Raw genomic sequence first — 14469 nt, forward strand, 5'->3', positions numbered from 1 at the left:
TTCATGCTAGTGAGTCTCCTGTGCACTTGCTCTACAAGCCAGTCGTAGAAAAATAATTTGGCCGGAACTCAGGCTTTGGAGTCAGGCGGTCCTAGCTATGCTTTTTGAAAGATGATACAAGGCACAAGGTTTCCAAGCTAGGACGCTGGCAGTAGCTTTCTGGGTGTGAATCCTGGCTCCAGGCTTTCTAGCTAGTGATCTACTTGGTTTCTCTGTCTTGGGTCCCTCCTTTCTGAAAGGGAGATAATCACAGTGCCTGTGTCAGAGGGTGGCTGAGAGGATTAAAAGTTGAAATTTGGCCAGGGGAAACCTTAGCACAGGCTCTGGAGCATAAAGGCAAGATACCCTGAATGTATCCTACAACAAGATGGCTCAAAGACAGGAAGTTGGAGGAATTCTTTTTGCCCGGGGTAAAGGGAAGGGATATTAAAAGCTTGTTAAAAAGATCCCTGTTTTCTTCAGGATACAACTACAGACAATAAAGATTGACAAAAATCACAAAGTATTCTTGATGAGGGGGACTATAACAAAAGAGTGCCTTCAGCTCCACAGGAAATATGAGAGGATTCTGAGAAGAGGGAGGTTGTTTGTCAAAAGGAGGCATAGGTCAAGAGAGAGCTCAGGGAAGCTCTCATTTTCACATCCCATGAGGTTGTATCTGGGGATATATGATGCATTGGCACTCACAAAATCCAGCCCACCTTCATGCTAGTGAGTCTCCTGTGCACTTGCTCTACAAGCCAGTCTTAGAAAATAATTTTGGCCTGAACTCAGGCTTTGGAGTCAGGCGGTCCTAGCTATGCTTTTTGAAAGATGATACAAGGCACAAGGTTTCCAAGCTAGGACGCTGGCAGTAGCTTTCTGGGTGTGAATCCTGGCTCCAGGCTTTCTAGCTAGTGATCTACTTGGTTTCTCTGTCTTGGGTCCCTCCTTTCTGAAAGGGAGATAATCACAGTGCCTGTGTCAGAGGGTGGCTGTGCGGATTAAAAGTTGAAATTTGGCCAGGCATAGTGGCTCAAGCCTATAATCCCAGCACTTTGGGAGGCCGTGGTGAGAGGATTGCCTGAGCCCATGGGTTTGAGACCAGCCTGGGCAACTTGGTGAGACCTCATCTCTACAATAAATCAAGACATTAGCTGGGTGTGGTAGCATGTGCCTGTAGTTCCGGCTACTTGGAAGGCTGAGGCAGAAGGATCACCTGACCCCAGTGGGTCGATGCTGGGGTGGCCGTGAGCATGCTACTGCACTCCAGCCTGGGCGACAGAGGGAGACTCCAACTTAAAAAGAAAAAAAGATGAAATTTATATAAAGCCTTTATGGTAGTGCCTGGTCCATGGTTGGCTTTTGTTGAATACTTGTTGTTACTTTTCTTTATTAGCAATGTGATCTTAGGCAAGAGGTGTAAGTTCACTGAGATTCATTACCTCATCTATAGAATCAGGATTATAGAACTGTGGGACTTTAATGAAGCATGTAAAACTCTTGCCAAAGACTCTCATCACATAGTTGGTACTCAATAAATGTTCATGTTTTAGACTATCTCTCCATCTTTCGAAGATGGAAGATAAATCACTTATAAATGAGCAATCTACCAGCACATAAAATGTTCTCCAGGACGATGGTTTGTGTCGTGTTTTAAAAATTGTGTTTACATTTCTATTTCCAGTCTTGAGATATTTCTGTTTACCACTTGACATAGGCTTTTGCCAGGTATTTCAATTTTAGATGCTGTACTCTTCATTCTTGCTGTAGTTGCTAACATAAACTTTTGCCAAATGTTTTATAGAAATTAAAGATGATTATAGTGTGCCCACTTGCTGTTTTTTCACAAAGAAATGAATACTCTTTCCTAGCAACTAAAAAACTTTCTGGGGCAACCCCTTCTGGTGCCCTCCAACCGTGGGAGCTTTTCTGTCCTCTCAATAAATCCTGCTTTCTCACTTTCTGGCAAATAAAAAAAAAAATCTTTCTGAATGCCACGAATGCACAGGTAAAAAAGACATGGTACTGAACCTGGTCTGACGCAGACACTTTCTTGGCTGTTAAAGGATCACAGTCATGGTACCTGGAGTACAGGGAGAGCCCAGAGAGCACTGAGCAGGCGAGGATTACCCAAAGTCCTACAAGGTTGATGTAGAGAGACCTGAGAAGTGAAAACAAATCAGCAAAGGATGATCGTAATTTCAATCCCAAAGGTTAGGAAACCTGTCGCACAAACAAAAAAAGACCTCCACAATTAGACTCAATAAATGCACATTATCTTTTGGCTATCAAAATGCTACTGGTTTTATTCTAGTTTAATATCCTGCTTATGTGAAAATATTTGGAATAGTTGGGGTTTTCCCATGTTTCTGGTGTATCCTCCTAGTTGAAGTTTCATGGGCATTGTTAGTCTTATAATGGTACGTAATTATACTGCTTCAGGTCTTCTTGTCATGAAATAAGGATTTAGTCAATAGAGCAGTGACTATTACTCATTTCTTTTTTAAAAAGTAATGCAATTATAAGCTGCTAAGCACTGCTAGCATCTACATAGCAGCTCACCAAACTTGTTTGAATGTCATCTGTGAGACCACACATTAAGTACGCATGCAAACTTGTACTCCTGGACAGGCATCTTCTCAAACAATATACTGCATGTGCTCCAGGAGAGTCTAAAGGTGTACACCACTGCACTGGAGCCAGACGTGGGCATAAATCCTGTCTTTACCACCTGGGACCTTGGGCAAGGAATTCAGCCTCTCTCATGTTCAGCTTCTTAATTTACACCTAGAGATAGCAATGCCCACTTCACAGGGTTGCAGAACTAAATGAAATAGTATATATCATATAGTATGTTACTTGCATTTAATAAACACTTCGATAAGTATTGATGCTATTAGTGTTTATTTCATCAAATGCTATGTCTAGATATGCAAATAGCAAGTATTTCTCTCACTAAGGTGCCTACATATTTTTTCCAGAGGTATGCAGTGGACAGTGACAAGCTGCCCTGGGCAGAAGGGGTTCCACTCCCAGAGCCAGGTTTCTTTCCTGGGGAAGCCTGCATCCACCAACTAGTGAGTCCAGAGGTTTAAAGGCCCAGTCCCCTCACTCCAGCTTGGGACAAGCTGAATAGCCTGGCCATGGAACTCCCTCTAAGGCCCCTTCTGAGACAGGAGTGCATCGGCATCTCCCTCTGGCCTATCCTGCTTCCTTTTCTTCCCTTTTCTAGGTAGCGATTCCCAATAAACCCTTGCTTGCTAACACCCACTGTAGAGTCTGCTTCCCGAAGAACCCACCATCAACAGGTGCCCAATCACAGACTGCTACTCTCTTCCCTTAAACTGACTAACATCACTGTATGCTTTGTTATTGTTATCTCATCGCTGAATCATCAGGAAATGATGGCCAGGTACTCTCTTGCTCAAATGCTTCCTCTCGCTTATATCTGAGTTTAATACTGTGAACGTCATATTGTTTTATTTGACTCGATCACTTAGCAAGATGTGACATTGTCCCTTGTCAATCAATGCCAGTTGGCCTTGGCTTTGGGGCAGGTACTCATGCGTCCCATAGCTCCAGTTCTAGAAAGCAGGTGAAAATAGTTATTCTGGATTCAGGGAGTCTACCTTGTTTGGGAGACCCACTGGACTACTCTTTTGGGAATTGATTTGTATTAAAGTAAAGCTCTAGTGCTGTTCTTTTGTTTTATATATATGTATATACCTTTCATTGTGAAGTTTTCCAAAGGTCAATTTATTCCCATATGCTAAGTTCTGGCATGTGACATCACAAAATTTTCATATTCTCTTTGAACACACACATAACTACCACACTTTCTCCCATCTCAAATACCTGTTCCCTTAATCTACTTAGAGTTTTTAGGCCCCTAAATGCATGTGGGTAGTCAGCCTCCTTTACCAGCATGGGAGGTAGTGGTCACCACCCTGGTCTGAGGCCTCCAGAGGAAGAACCAGCCACCATTTCATACTCTTAGCTCAAGCCTGGTGGGATGGGAGTCTCCGACCATGCTGTCCTTCCTGCCTCTGTGCTTCTGCCCAAGCCACTGTGCCTCCCTGGAACACCTTCCCACCCTTTTCTCACCTGGCCAGATTATGACCATGGCTTATATTCCTTCTGCCAGGCCAATAGGGCGCTCTCATCCACCCTCTGCCTTAACATCACATCAGTTGTTGTGAGAAAAGGAACTCACATTTACTAGATGTCTATCCACATGCGCCAAACCCATCGTTTATGACACCACCCATAGTTTAACAGATGTGTTGTATTTCTTATGCTCCTTTTACAGGTTTAGAAACTGCAGCTCAGAAGGACTAATCTGCCCAGGGTCACTCAAGCAGCAAGTATTAGAGCAAGGTCAGAAATCCATGACTGTGTCTGACACCAGGCCCTATACGTATTCCGGAACATATGCTCTCTTGTCAGATTGTTTCACAAAACTGCTATATCTCTCTACTTATTTTACTTTTCACATACTTCCATATGTTTTCCTAATTTGATGTTAAATTCCTTCATGACAAAAGCCATATATTTATAATTTTTCATCCACTGTAGGTCCTTAAGCAAACAGATGCACAATACATGCTAATTGATTTGATAAGATTTGTTTTACTTAATTGCTCCTATAAATATTTTCAAATATCTAACTTAAAATATACAGTACAACTTTGTTCTGCCTGGTCCTTTTATAACCAAGTATGTCATTTATCTCTTGGAATTTCATGAAACAAAAGACTTAAACTTGAGCTAAACTTGACTTATGCAAGAGTTTCCTTAGAGACAACTGATGATTATATAGTGTGTGACTTACAATTTGGCCTGCAATCTGCTCTTACAGGAGATATATCTTTGTACTTGAGCCTGGTTGACACCATAGATGCTGGTCCACGTGAAGGTTCCTCCAATAGTTATTGTCCAGAATGTATGTCTTTGCAAAGGATTAGGATTAAAACTAAATGAAAAGGAACAGAAAACAAATCTGAACTGTTGGTAACGACTAAAAAATAAAACATCCTCCTAGACTGTTCATGGAAGCAAGAAATGTATACCTTATACATACATACATCCATATTAATTAAGCAGTAAAGAAGGTAGAACTATTTCTAACAAGTTCAATGAAATAAAAAGTGTTATTTCCAGAAATCTGAAAATACTCGAAGATATTGGGGAGAAATGAATGATATAATCATTTTGAGAATTTATATAAATTGTTCTCCTATGGTCTTAGGAAACAGTTGTTTTAACAAATATGACATATTGTAATCAGAGAAGAACACATAACACACACACACAGAGGAAGAGAGAGAGAGAAATAATTTCTAAGTGCACTACAGCTATATATATGGTTCTAAAATGAGCACAAAAGTAACACATCGTTGCATGCAGTTCCTCTCCCAGCACATGTAGTCAAGTTCTAATTTACTTTCAAGCTCAAGAAGTCAGGCAATTAACACAGTTTGAAGTTTTTCATTTTCTGAAATTACCACGTCATTGTAATCATGATTTCTTAAAATGCTGTGTGGGCAAGCTAAATACTAATAGTTTAAAACCACTTTATGGCATCATGTAGATAAGTTCAAAATATTTTTACAAAGCAAGTTCAACTTCCATGTAGGAAATATCCTCTAACACTTTCTATTAGAAGAAATGATTCTGTTCATCTCTGACACACAGTATAAACTTGAAAACTTTCTGCAAAATTAGCTGTTATGGACACTTATTGAAAATCATGAAATGCAATTCCACTTCAGATCTTATATTTGAAATCAGTTGGGTAAAGTGTGCTGATTTTAGGCATATTATGACAGTATGACAGAAATGTGAGCACCTCTGTTCCACTGTCTAACATTTAATATCAAACTCTAATAGTTTCAAGAGTGCTGACCCTTTCTCTAGAATGAGTAGCTACTACATTAGCTAGTGGAAGTCAAGATCCAAAAGGAGTCAGTGAACTATTTGAGAAAAATATGGCAAGATTTAAAACACCCAGTACAATGGTCTCAGGCCATAGAGAATACACAGGTCAACAAAACACAATAATTTCCTTTTCATGTCCCTCAACCAGAGCAGATATTTTGTCCACCATATTCTCAAAACATATCATCATAGCAAAGGCTACTCTTGAAAAGTCTGAAACACAAGGCTTTTGGTTATTCCTTAATGGTTAATATCTTTCAAAGCTGAGGTCGTATAGTGTTTCATCTTTTATTTTTTAGAATCTCTTAGTAATGTGTAAGCTACCACCTCACAGATACAGTAAGTAAACACTTTGCATAAAGTGACAGTTGTCTTACAGAAAAATGATTAGTTCTAGACTTTCTCCCCTCAGCCTGCCCTGCAAGGAAGAGACTGGAGAGTGATCAGTAACAGCCACTGTTTCTACTTCCTGGACATCCCCAACTCTGATAACAGCAACCCAGGTTTCCTTTGGGGAAACTAGCTTTTCTCCATGAAATAGTCTAATAGCTATCAGTCAAAATATCTTGCTCTACCCTGCCCAAGGGGTAGAACCAGAACCCAAGCCAGGCAGCTTAAGGCTCTCTTCCTTAGAATCTTAATCTTGAGGTAAAAAGGGAAAAAATTATTGAAAATGGTTAAAGTTGATTCACTGAAACTCATTCCTGCAAATTAACATACCGACCCTGTCCAATTTCTGAAAAATTTCCTCTCAAATTTTGGTGCTTATTTTCAGAAGCCAGAAAAGATATGCCTAGTGCAAGATGATTTTTCTTTTTCTCGCCAGTGATTTCAGACCATCTCAAAGTAGAGCTGCTTACAGAGAAAATAAACTGGCCCGGGACATGGGTCCTTTTTCCTAATGAACACCGTGCACAAGGATGACACTACTGATTCAAAACGGAAGGTGTTTTAAATATTCTTTTAGGCCAGACTTGGTGGCTCAGCCTGTAATCCCATGCTTTGGGAGGCTGAGGTGAGTGGATTGTCTGAGCCCGCGGGTTCGAGACCCACCTGGGCAACTTGGCGAGACCTCATCTCTACAATAAATCAAAAATTAGCTGGGCGTGGTAGCCTGCGCTTGTAGTTCCAGCTACTTGGAAGGCTGAGGCGGAAGGATCGCCAGAGCCCAGCTGGTCGGCTGGGCAACAGAGTGACACTCCAACTCAAAAAAATATATATTCTTTTATATTGTGTGTTATATTTGGGATTAAATGTCTATTTTTCTTTTTGAATTGGAGTCTCACTGTCGCTCAGACTGGAGTGCAGTGGCTACTCCTGGCCACCGCAGCCTCGACCTGCTGGGCTCCGGCAATCCTTCCAAGTAGTTGGAACTATAGGCGCACGCTACCACGCCCAGCTAATTTTTTTGATTTATTGTAGAGATGAGGTCTCGCCTGCCCAGGCGGGTCTCGAACCCGCAGGCTCAAGCAATCCACTCACCTCAGCCTCCCTAAGGTGCGGGATTACAGGCTGAGCCACCGAGCACGGCTAAAATGTCTATTTTTCTATTGTTCTTAATTTTTTTCGATTGGAAAATATAGTTTATTTAGAAAATAAGTCAAGAGAAAGAAAGAAAGCAAGAGAGGAGATTCACCTCCCGATGGTAAGGGAGAGGGTGAAAGCTAGCAAACACAGTGGCCATGGCTCAAAGAACCACATGGACACACAAGACTTTAACAAAGCAATGGCCAGTTCTTTCTTCAGGAAAACTTAACAACCATTTAAGACATATTCTAGCATGTACTATACTGTCACTTTAGGCTCAATCATAGCTTTTCTAGTAAATTCCCTAGAAATAATATATAATCTTAAAAATGTTCATTATATAATATGTATACACAAACAATAGTCATAATATGCTATTTAATATACCATGTATTGCCAGTCATAATATACTGCTTAATATACTACATATTGACAGGGAATTCAATGTTGCTTCAAACAAAGAACTGCCAAAACCACTGGCTTTTAGTGTCTGTCTACCTCTCTTTTGTTTCTTTCTTTGTTGAGTTGGAGTCTTACTCTGTCGCCCAGGCTGGAGTGCAGTAGCACACTCACGGCCAACCCAGCATCAACCTGCTGGGCTCAGGCAATCCTCCTGATTCAGCCTTCCAAGTAGTGGAACTACAGGTGTGCACTACCATGCCCAACCAATTTTTTTTTTAATTGTAGAGACAAGGTCTCACCAAGTTGCCCGGACTGGTCTAGAACACACGGGTTCAGGCAATCCATTTGCCTCGGCCTCCCAAAGTGCTGGGATTACAGGCTGAGCCACCGAGGTTGGCCCCTTTGTTTCTTAATGGTGGGCTTCAATCCAATATGGCAGTGTTTGTCTCTTAAGAGGTTTCCTTTTCTTATCTTTCCATTATCTCTTCCCTTATCTACTGTCCCACCTTTCGGCCTATCTTGGACATTAATATCTGGAAGAAAGTATTTTTTGGCTAGAAGTCTCTTCTCAGGAGGAAGCATCATTTTAAGTACCATGTAACTAAGTAACATCTCATTGTTTTAACTCCTAAAAGAACTGGTAGAAGCCCCTTACACATTTACTTGCCAGCTTCAATTTACTGTGCAGCATCCTAAGTAGTTTGCTGTTGTTTTCTAATGTAAACCTACTATTTTAGTAAAGAGATTCCTTTTACAGAGAAAAAAAAAGATGTGTTCTATTAACCAAAAGGTAAACAGCAACTTACTTCCAGAAGTTTAATCTTCCACCATTATAAGCATCATTTAAAATAGTGCTGAATCCACCTTGAATTACTGAAGCCTGTATAATCACGGATGCAAATCCAGCCACCATGATCCCAACTTGAAAAACATCCGTCCAGACAACTGCTTTGAGACCGCCCTTTGAAGGAAAAGTGTATTAGGATTCATACTTCTATCAGACATTATTAAGCATCTACACACTTATACAATGTACTAAAAAAAAAAAAAAAAAAAGATGAAAACATGGATCTTGGGCCCCCTCCCCCACCTTGGGGAGGTGAATCTTCTTTCTCCCTTTTCTCTAATTTACTTTTAAATAAACTTTTTTTTTTTTAAAAAAAAAAAAAAGGAAAGAAAGAAAACATGGATCTTGGTCAAGAGGTGCCCTCAGGGGTGTTGTTCAGGTTGGTAGAACTTTCACAGAGAAGGAGATATTTAAGCCAAATCTTCAAACATTAGCAGAGGGCTAGGACGGAAGGTCCTCCCAGCAGAGAAAACAGCCTGGGCAAAGGCCTAGAGGGGTCACACAACACAGCATGTTAAATGTGGGCAGACAGATATTTTGGAATGAAGTCGGTACATATGAGTACAGTTATGATAACTTGGCAACAGTAAGGATGAATCAGGAGACAAGATTAGAAGCCACTGCAATGGTTCAGATGAAAGAAGAAAAAGAATCAGTTGTGATCCATGTCCCAAAAAGGATCAAATTTATTGACAGAGTAAATAGTCCTTTCAAAAAGCAACACTGTGGGAGCTCAGAAGTAGGAGAGCAGGGGCAAACAACTCAGTGTGCAGCACACAACAGCTGGAAATTCCAATTTTTGCCACAAGTGGGTAGAGTGAAGGGGGAAGTATGTTCTTGACCTACCAGTGTGCAGTAGAATGTGCAGACCACCCCCGTTGTGACTACCGCACCCCACAGATCAAATCCCGTGGCTGTGGAAGAAAAGAAAATGCATGTAGAACTGAAATATGCAAATAAAATACTCAAAAATTTTCAGGGAGGGAAACTACATCACTTATTAAGCACCCACCTCTACATTCACTTGCCTCAAGCTAGTTCCAAATCTCATAAATGTCTCAAAAACAAATGGAGCTTAAGATTCAATTTGATGAGCTTCTACCCTCAGACACACAGATCCAATGTTGGTTAGATTAAACAGATGGAAGAGTATTTCTATTGTAATTCAGCTAAGAAACTGCTTCCTACTGTGAGGTAGTTGGTCAGACTGAACAAAGTCTAAGGGTATTTTCCATCTCTCTCCCCATTAGACGCAGGTCAGATAAACACACTATTCACCAGTCCTTGAAAGACGTGTTACTAGCATACTTTTGCTAGGATGAGACCTAGATGGAGAAGAGTCTAGAATTTGCTACTATTTGTCTGAAGAAGAAGGGCATATTATATTGTTTAAAATAAAAGGGCAAATAACAAACAGAAAAAAGGAATTGCTGTAGGATACAGAGGAAACAGGATAGAGGAGGCAGGGATATAAGATTTCTCTAAACATATTTTGATTTATAGATTTGCCTTTGGAGCCATAGAAATATTCTATAAAATTATAAAAATTAAATTAGAAAAATAACCTCTTCAAATTTAAAAGCAAAATAAAATAAATTGAACCTAGTCATATATTAAGTTTGTGACATTACCAACAGAGAAAAATATGTCACAGGGTTTTAAAACACAATAATGTAACATATATCTCTGCTAAGACATACTCTAAAAAAAGAACACTGCAAAGAAAAAAAATTAACTGTTTTTGGTCATCATATTACTTGTTATGGTTTGGAATTGCTATTCTGAATTTGATGTTAGCACACATGGAAGCATTCCCTGAAAAACAAAATTCATCAAAACTGACTCAAAAATTAGAAAATATGAATAACACTGTCTTTATTAAAGAAATTAAATCCTTGAGCTAATAGCTTTAGACAAAAACAAATAGCAGGCTAGATGCCTTCATTGTGAATTCTGTCAAGCATTAAAGAAAGAAACACAATTTTATGTAAACTCTTTGAGAAAATAGATAAAGAAACATGACCCAAAGCATTTATGAAGCCAATACAGCAGATCCACAAATCTGATAAGCACATTATAGGAAAAGAAAACTTCAAAACAATATTCCTCATGAACTGTAAAAACCCTTGGCAAAATTACAGCAAATCAAATCCAGTCACACACAAAAAATAATACATTACGACCTAAGCAGTGTTTATCCCAAGAATGTAAAATTAGTCTAACATCCAGCAGCCAACCAATGTAACTTGCTACATTAGCAGTGTGGGATGACAAGAAAGAGAATGAAAGCCATGATGATTAGAAAAGAAAGAAAATTGGCTCTATTTATAAAAAACATGGAATTCCTAAGGGATCTCAAAAGGCCATGAATTACTAAGTAAATTTTGGAAGTTCACAGGACAGGAGATCAACATATAAATATCAACTGTATTTTTATATACTTGTAAAGAATTATTGGCAAATGATATAAAACAATGCCACTTGCAAAAGTATAGAAAATATCAGTTATCTAGGAATAAATCTAAGAACTATGTGTAACACCTGAAAAATGTTATTCATATTTCCAGTAAGCTGGAAAGCATTACTAAGGGAAATTTTAGAAGGCCTAGGTAAATGAATAGATATAAGGTATAATGTATTGGAAGACGATTTGCTTTTGTAAAGTGTCTATTCAAGTCTTTTGTGCACTTATTATTGAGCTATTTATATCTTTAAATTCATTTGATTGAATATTATTGAGTCAATCAGCTCAACCTCATTAGGCATCAGGAAAATGCAAATTAAAACTACAATAGCCCAGGCTCGGTGGCTCAACCTGTCATCCCAGCACTTTGGGAGGCCAGGCGAGTAGATTGCCTGAACCTGAAGGGTCGAGACTCACCCGGGCAACTTGGTGAGACCTCTTCTCTATAATAAATCCTCCCCCCCAAAAAAATTAGCCGGGCGTGGTAGCACATGCCTATAGTTCTGGCTACTTGAAAGGCTGAGGCGGAAGGATCGCTGGAGCCCAGCAGGTCGACGCTGCGGTGGTTGAGAGCATGTCACTGCACTCCAGTCTGGGTAACAGAGTAAGACTCCAATTCAAAAAAAAAAAAAAACCCACAATAGACAATACCCACTAGAATAGCTGAAATAAAAAATAATAGAAAATTGTTAGCGAAGATGTGGAATGACAGGAATTCTTATATATTGCCAAGTGGGTTTGTTAAATAGTACAACCACTTGGAAAAGCTATTTGGTAATCTCTCTTAAATTCTGTGCATATACCTAGCCTGAGCTGGGTCAGAATAGATATATGCTAATGTTACCTCCATGTATTTCATTTCCAACAGAAATAAAAAACAGGTGTTAATAAGAAAAATAAAAACCCCACAAAACCTGTACAAGAATGTCCTTAATTCACAATAGCCTAAAACTGGAAACAAGCCAATGTTCATCAACAAAAGGATGGCTAAACAAATTTTGGCAGGAGCATACAATAAAGCACGCATGGCAATTAAAAGAATTGAACGACTGATACAGCATGAATGCAGTCACATGAATGAATCTCACAAATATTTTGTTGAGCAAAAGAAAACAGATACAGAAAGGTTCTATATTATTCCACTTGCATAAACTCTAAGAACAGGGAAAACTGATTTATGGCAGTAAAAATTGGAAAGTAGTTACTTGGGGGCCATAGGGGGCTTATTAGAAAGAGGCACAAAACATTTTCTGGGATTGGATGATGAAAACAGTCTATAATTGAGTTGGGTGGTAGTTATATGAGCATACACAATTATTAAAACTCATCCCAACTGTACACTTAAGTTCTGTGCATTTTATTGTATATATGCTATGTCTCAATAAAATCTGGTTTTCCATTTTAAAAAGCAAGAAAGAAAAACTTAAGAGACATCAACTAAATGCAATTACATAAACTTATTTAGATTCTGATTCTAACAAACACTGAGAAAAATCAGGGAAGTCTGAACACTACCTTGATATGAAATTAAGACAATAATAGTAATGTTTAAGATATAATGGTAGGATTATGTTAAAAAAAAAACAAACCAGGTCCTTATTTTCAAAAGACACATTGAAATATAGATGAAATGATGTACCATCATAGAGCTATAGCAAAATAATCTAGTCGGGGTTGAAGAGAGAGATAAAATTGACCATGAGTTGATAATAAGTTCATTAGAGTTCAAGGTCCTATTCTCTCTACTTTAGTATTCATTTGGGGTTTTCCATAGTAATAATTAAGAAAAGATTGTACCTAGAGAATTTTTCTTTTTTTTTTTTTTTTTGAGTTAGAGTCTCACTCTGTTGCCCAGACTGGAGTGCAGCGGCCACTCCTGGCCACCACAGCCTCGACCTGCTGGGCTCCGGCGATCCTTCCGCCTCCGCCTTCCGATTAGCTGGAACTACAGGTGCGCGCTACCACGCCCGGCTGATTTTTGATTTATGGTAGAGATGAGGTCTCGCCAAGTTGCCCGGGCGGGTCTCGAACCCACAGGTTCAGGCAATTCGCTCACCTCAGCCTCCCAAAGTGCGGGATTAGAGGCTGAGCCACCGAGCCCGGCTTTGTACCTAGAGAATGTTAAGTTCCGATTCAGCTAAACTAGTTTCTATTGCAAATCTGTTGCACACCAAGCACTATGTGCCTTCTGCATTGGTCACAGTAAAACACACAATTAACACTCTAGCCATTCTAATGCAGTCGCTCTGGTCCTAATTTACCCCCAGGGAGTGACTTGCCTGATAAGAAAGAATCCTTGATTTTTTCACAGAGTGAAGTCAGTGCTCTGGTTAGTTCCAGAACTGCACTTTCAAACCCTAATATCTTTAATTACACTCAAAGACAATAGGTGATTTATGAAGTTTATAACTCAGTTCTTGACATAGGAAATGACCCATTTTTATGCTGATAATATTGACATGGAGCATGCCCCACACTCAGAGTTCAAGAGCACATTATGTAATGGAATTATATCTTAGTAATGATAACTGTTGTACTTCATAAACTTAGGCGATAATTACTATGGTATCCATCAAAAAATCAAGAAATGAGAGCATTGAGTTAGCAGGTTTTTCTCCATATTATATTAACTCCAGGAATTGCACCACATTCTTCCCATCAGAGTCCACTTGTCCATTTTACAGGGAAGTTTTAGAGACAAACTCACTCTCAATTGATAAGAATTCAGAAGATACGCATGGGGTTTCCCCAAAGTCTCTTGAAGATATGACAATCATGAAACTTTGCATCAATCAACGATCCCAGCCTCGCTGCTTTTATCTGCCCAAATCTAGAAAGTATAGGTAATGTGCTGATCAGCACTGTCTTCGTAAATGTATGTGTAAGGACACTCCAGTCATCTGTCTTTTCATCTCCAGGATCCGTCTGATATTACCAACTACACCACACAGCTCCCTTTCTCGTCCATTTGGGGCCATGCCAGACATGGAGAGAAGAAAAGATTTTCTTCCCGTCTGATTTTACAAGGGACCTGACTGGAATCATAGGGGAAGCCCCTGGAGATGGACTCTAGGTTAAGACACAAAAGAAGGAGCATCTTAATTAGCATTCTCAGACCCAATAGGCAATTTTCTTTTTTTTAAAAAATCAATATTTTTTTATTTTAAAATTGTGGGGTAGCCGGGCTCGGTGGCTCAGCCTGCAATCCCTTGCCTTTGGGAGGCTGAGGTGAGTGGATTGCCTGAGCCCGCGGGTTCGAGACCCGCATGGGCAGCGAGACCTCATCTCTATAATAAATCAAAAAATCAGC

The 14469-nt window shown here is 39.6% G+C and overlaps 1 protein-coding gene across 1 annotated transcript in view; it reads right to left on the reverse strand.

Annotated features, from left to right (window-relative positions):
- SLC5A8 (solute carrier family 5 member 8) overlaps positions 1-14469 on the reverse strand; it is a 57306-nt gene that overhangs the window by 30445 nt on the left and 12392 nt on the right. Inside the window, exons 4-7 of the mRNA XM_008064697.1 lie at positions 9542-9609; positions 8655-8809; positions 4814-4954; positions 2014-2143 (exon numbers count right to left, since the gene is read on the reverse strand). Of these exons, the coding sequence (XP_008062888.1) occupies positions 2014-2143; positions 4814-4954; positions 8655-8809; positions 9542-9609 (494 nt within the window). The remainder of the gene's footprint in view (positions 1-2013; positions 2144-4813; positions 4955-8654; positions 8810-9541; positions 9610-14469) is intronic.

The sequence above is a fragment of the Carlito syrichta genome, unplaced genomic scaffold (assembly GCF_000164805.1).
Source record: "Carlito syrichta isolate Samal-C Ts95f unplaced genomic scaffold, Tarsius_syrichta-2.0.1 Scaffold307930, whole genome shotgun sequence".
Classification (NCBI taxonomy): Eukaryota; Metazoa; Chordata; class Mammalia; order Primates; family Tarsiidae; genus Carlito; species Carlito syrichta.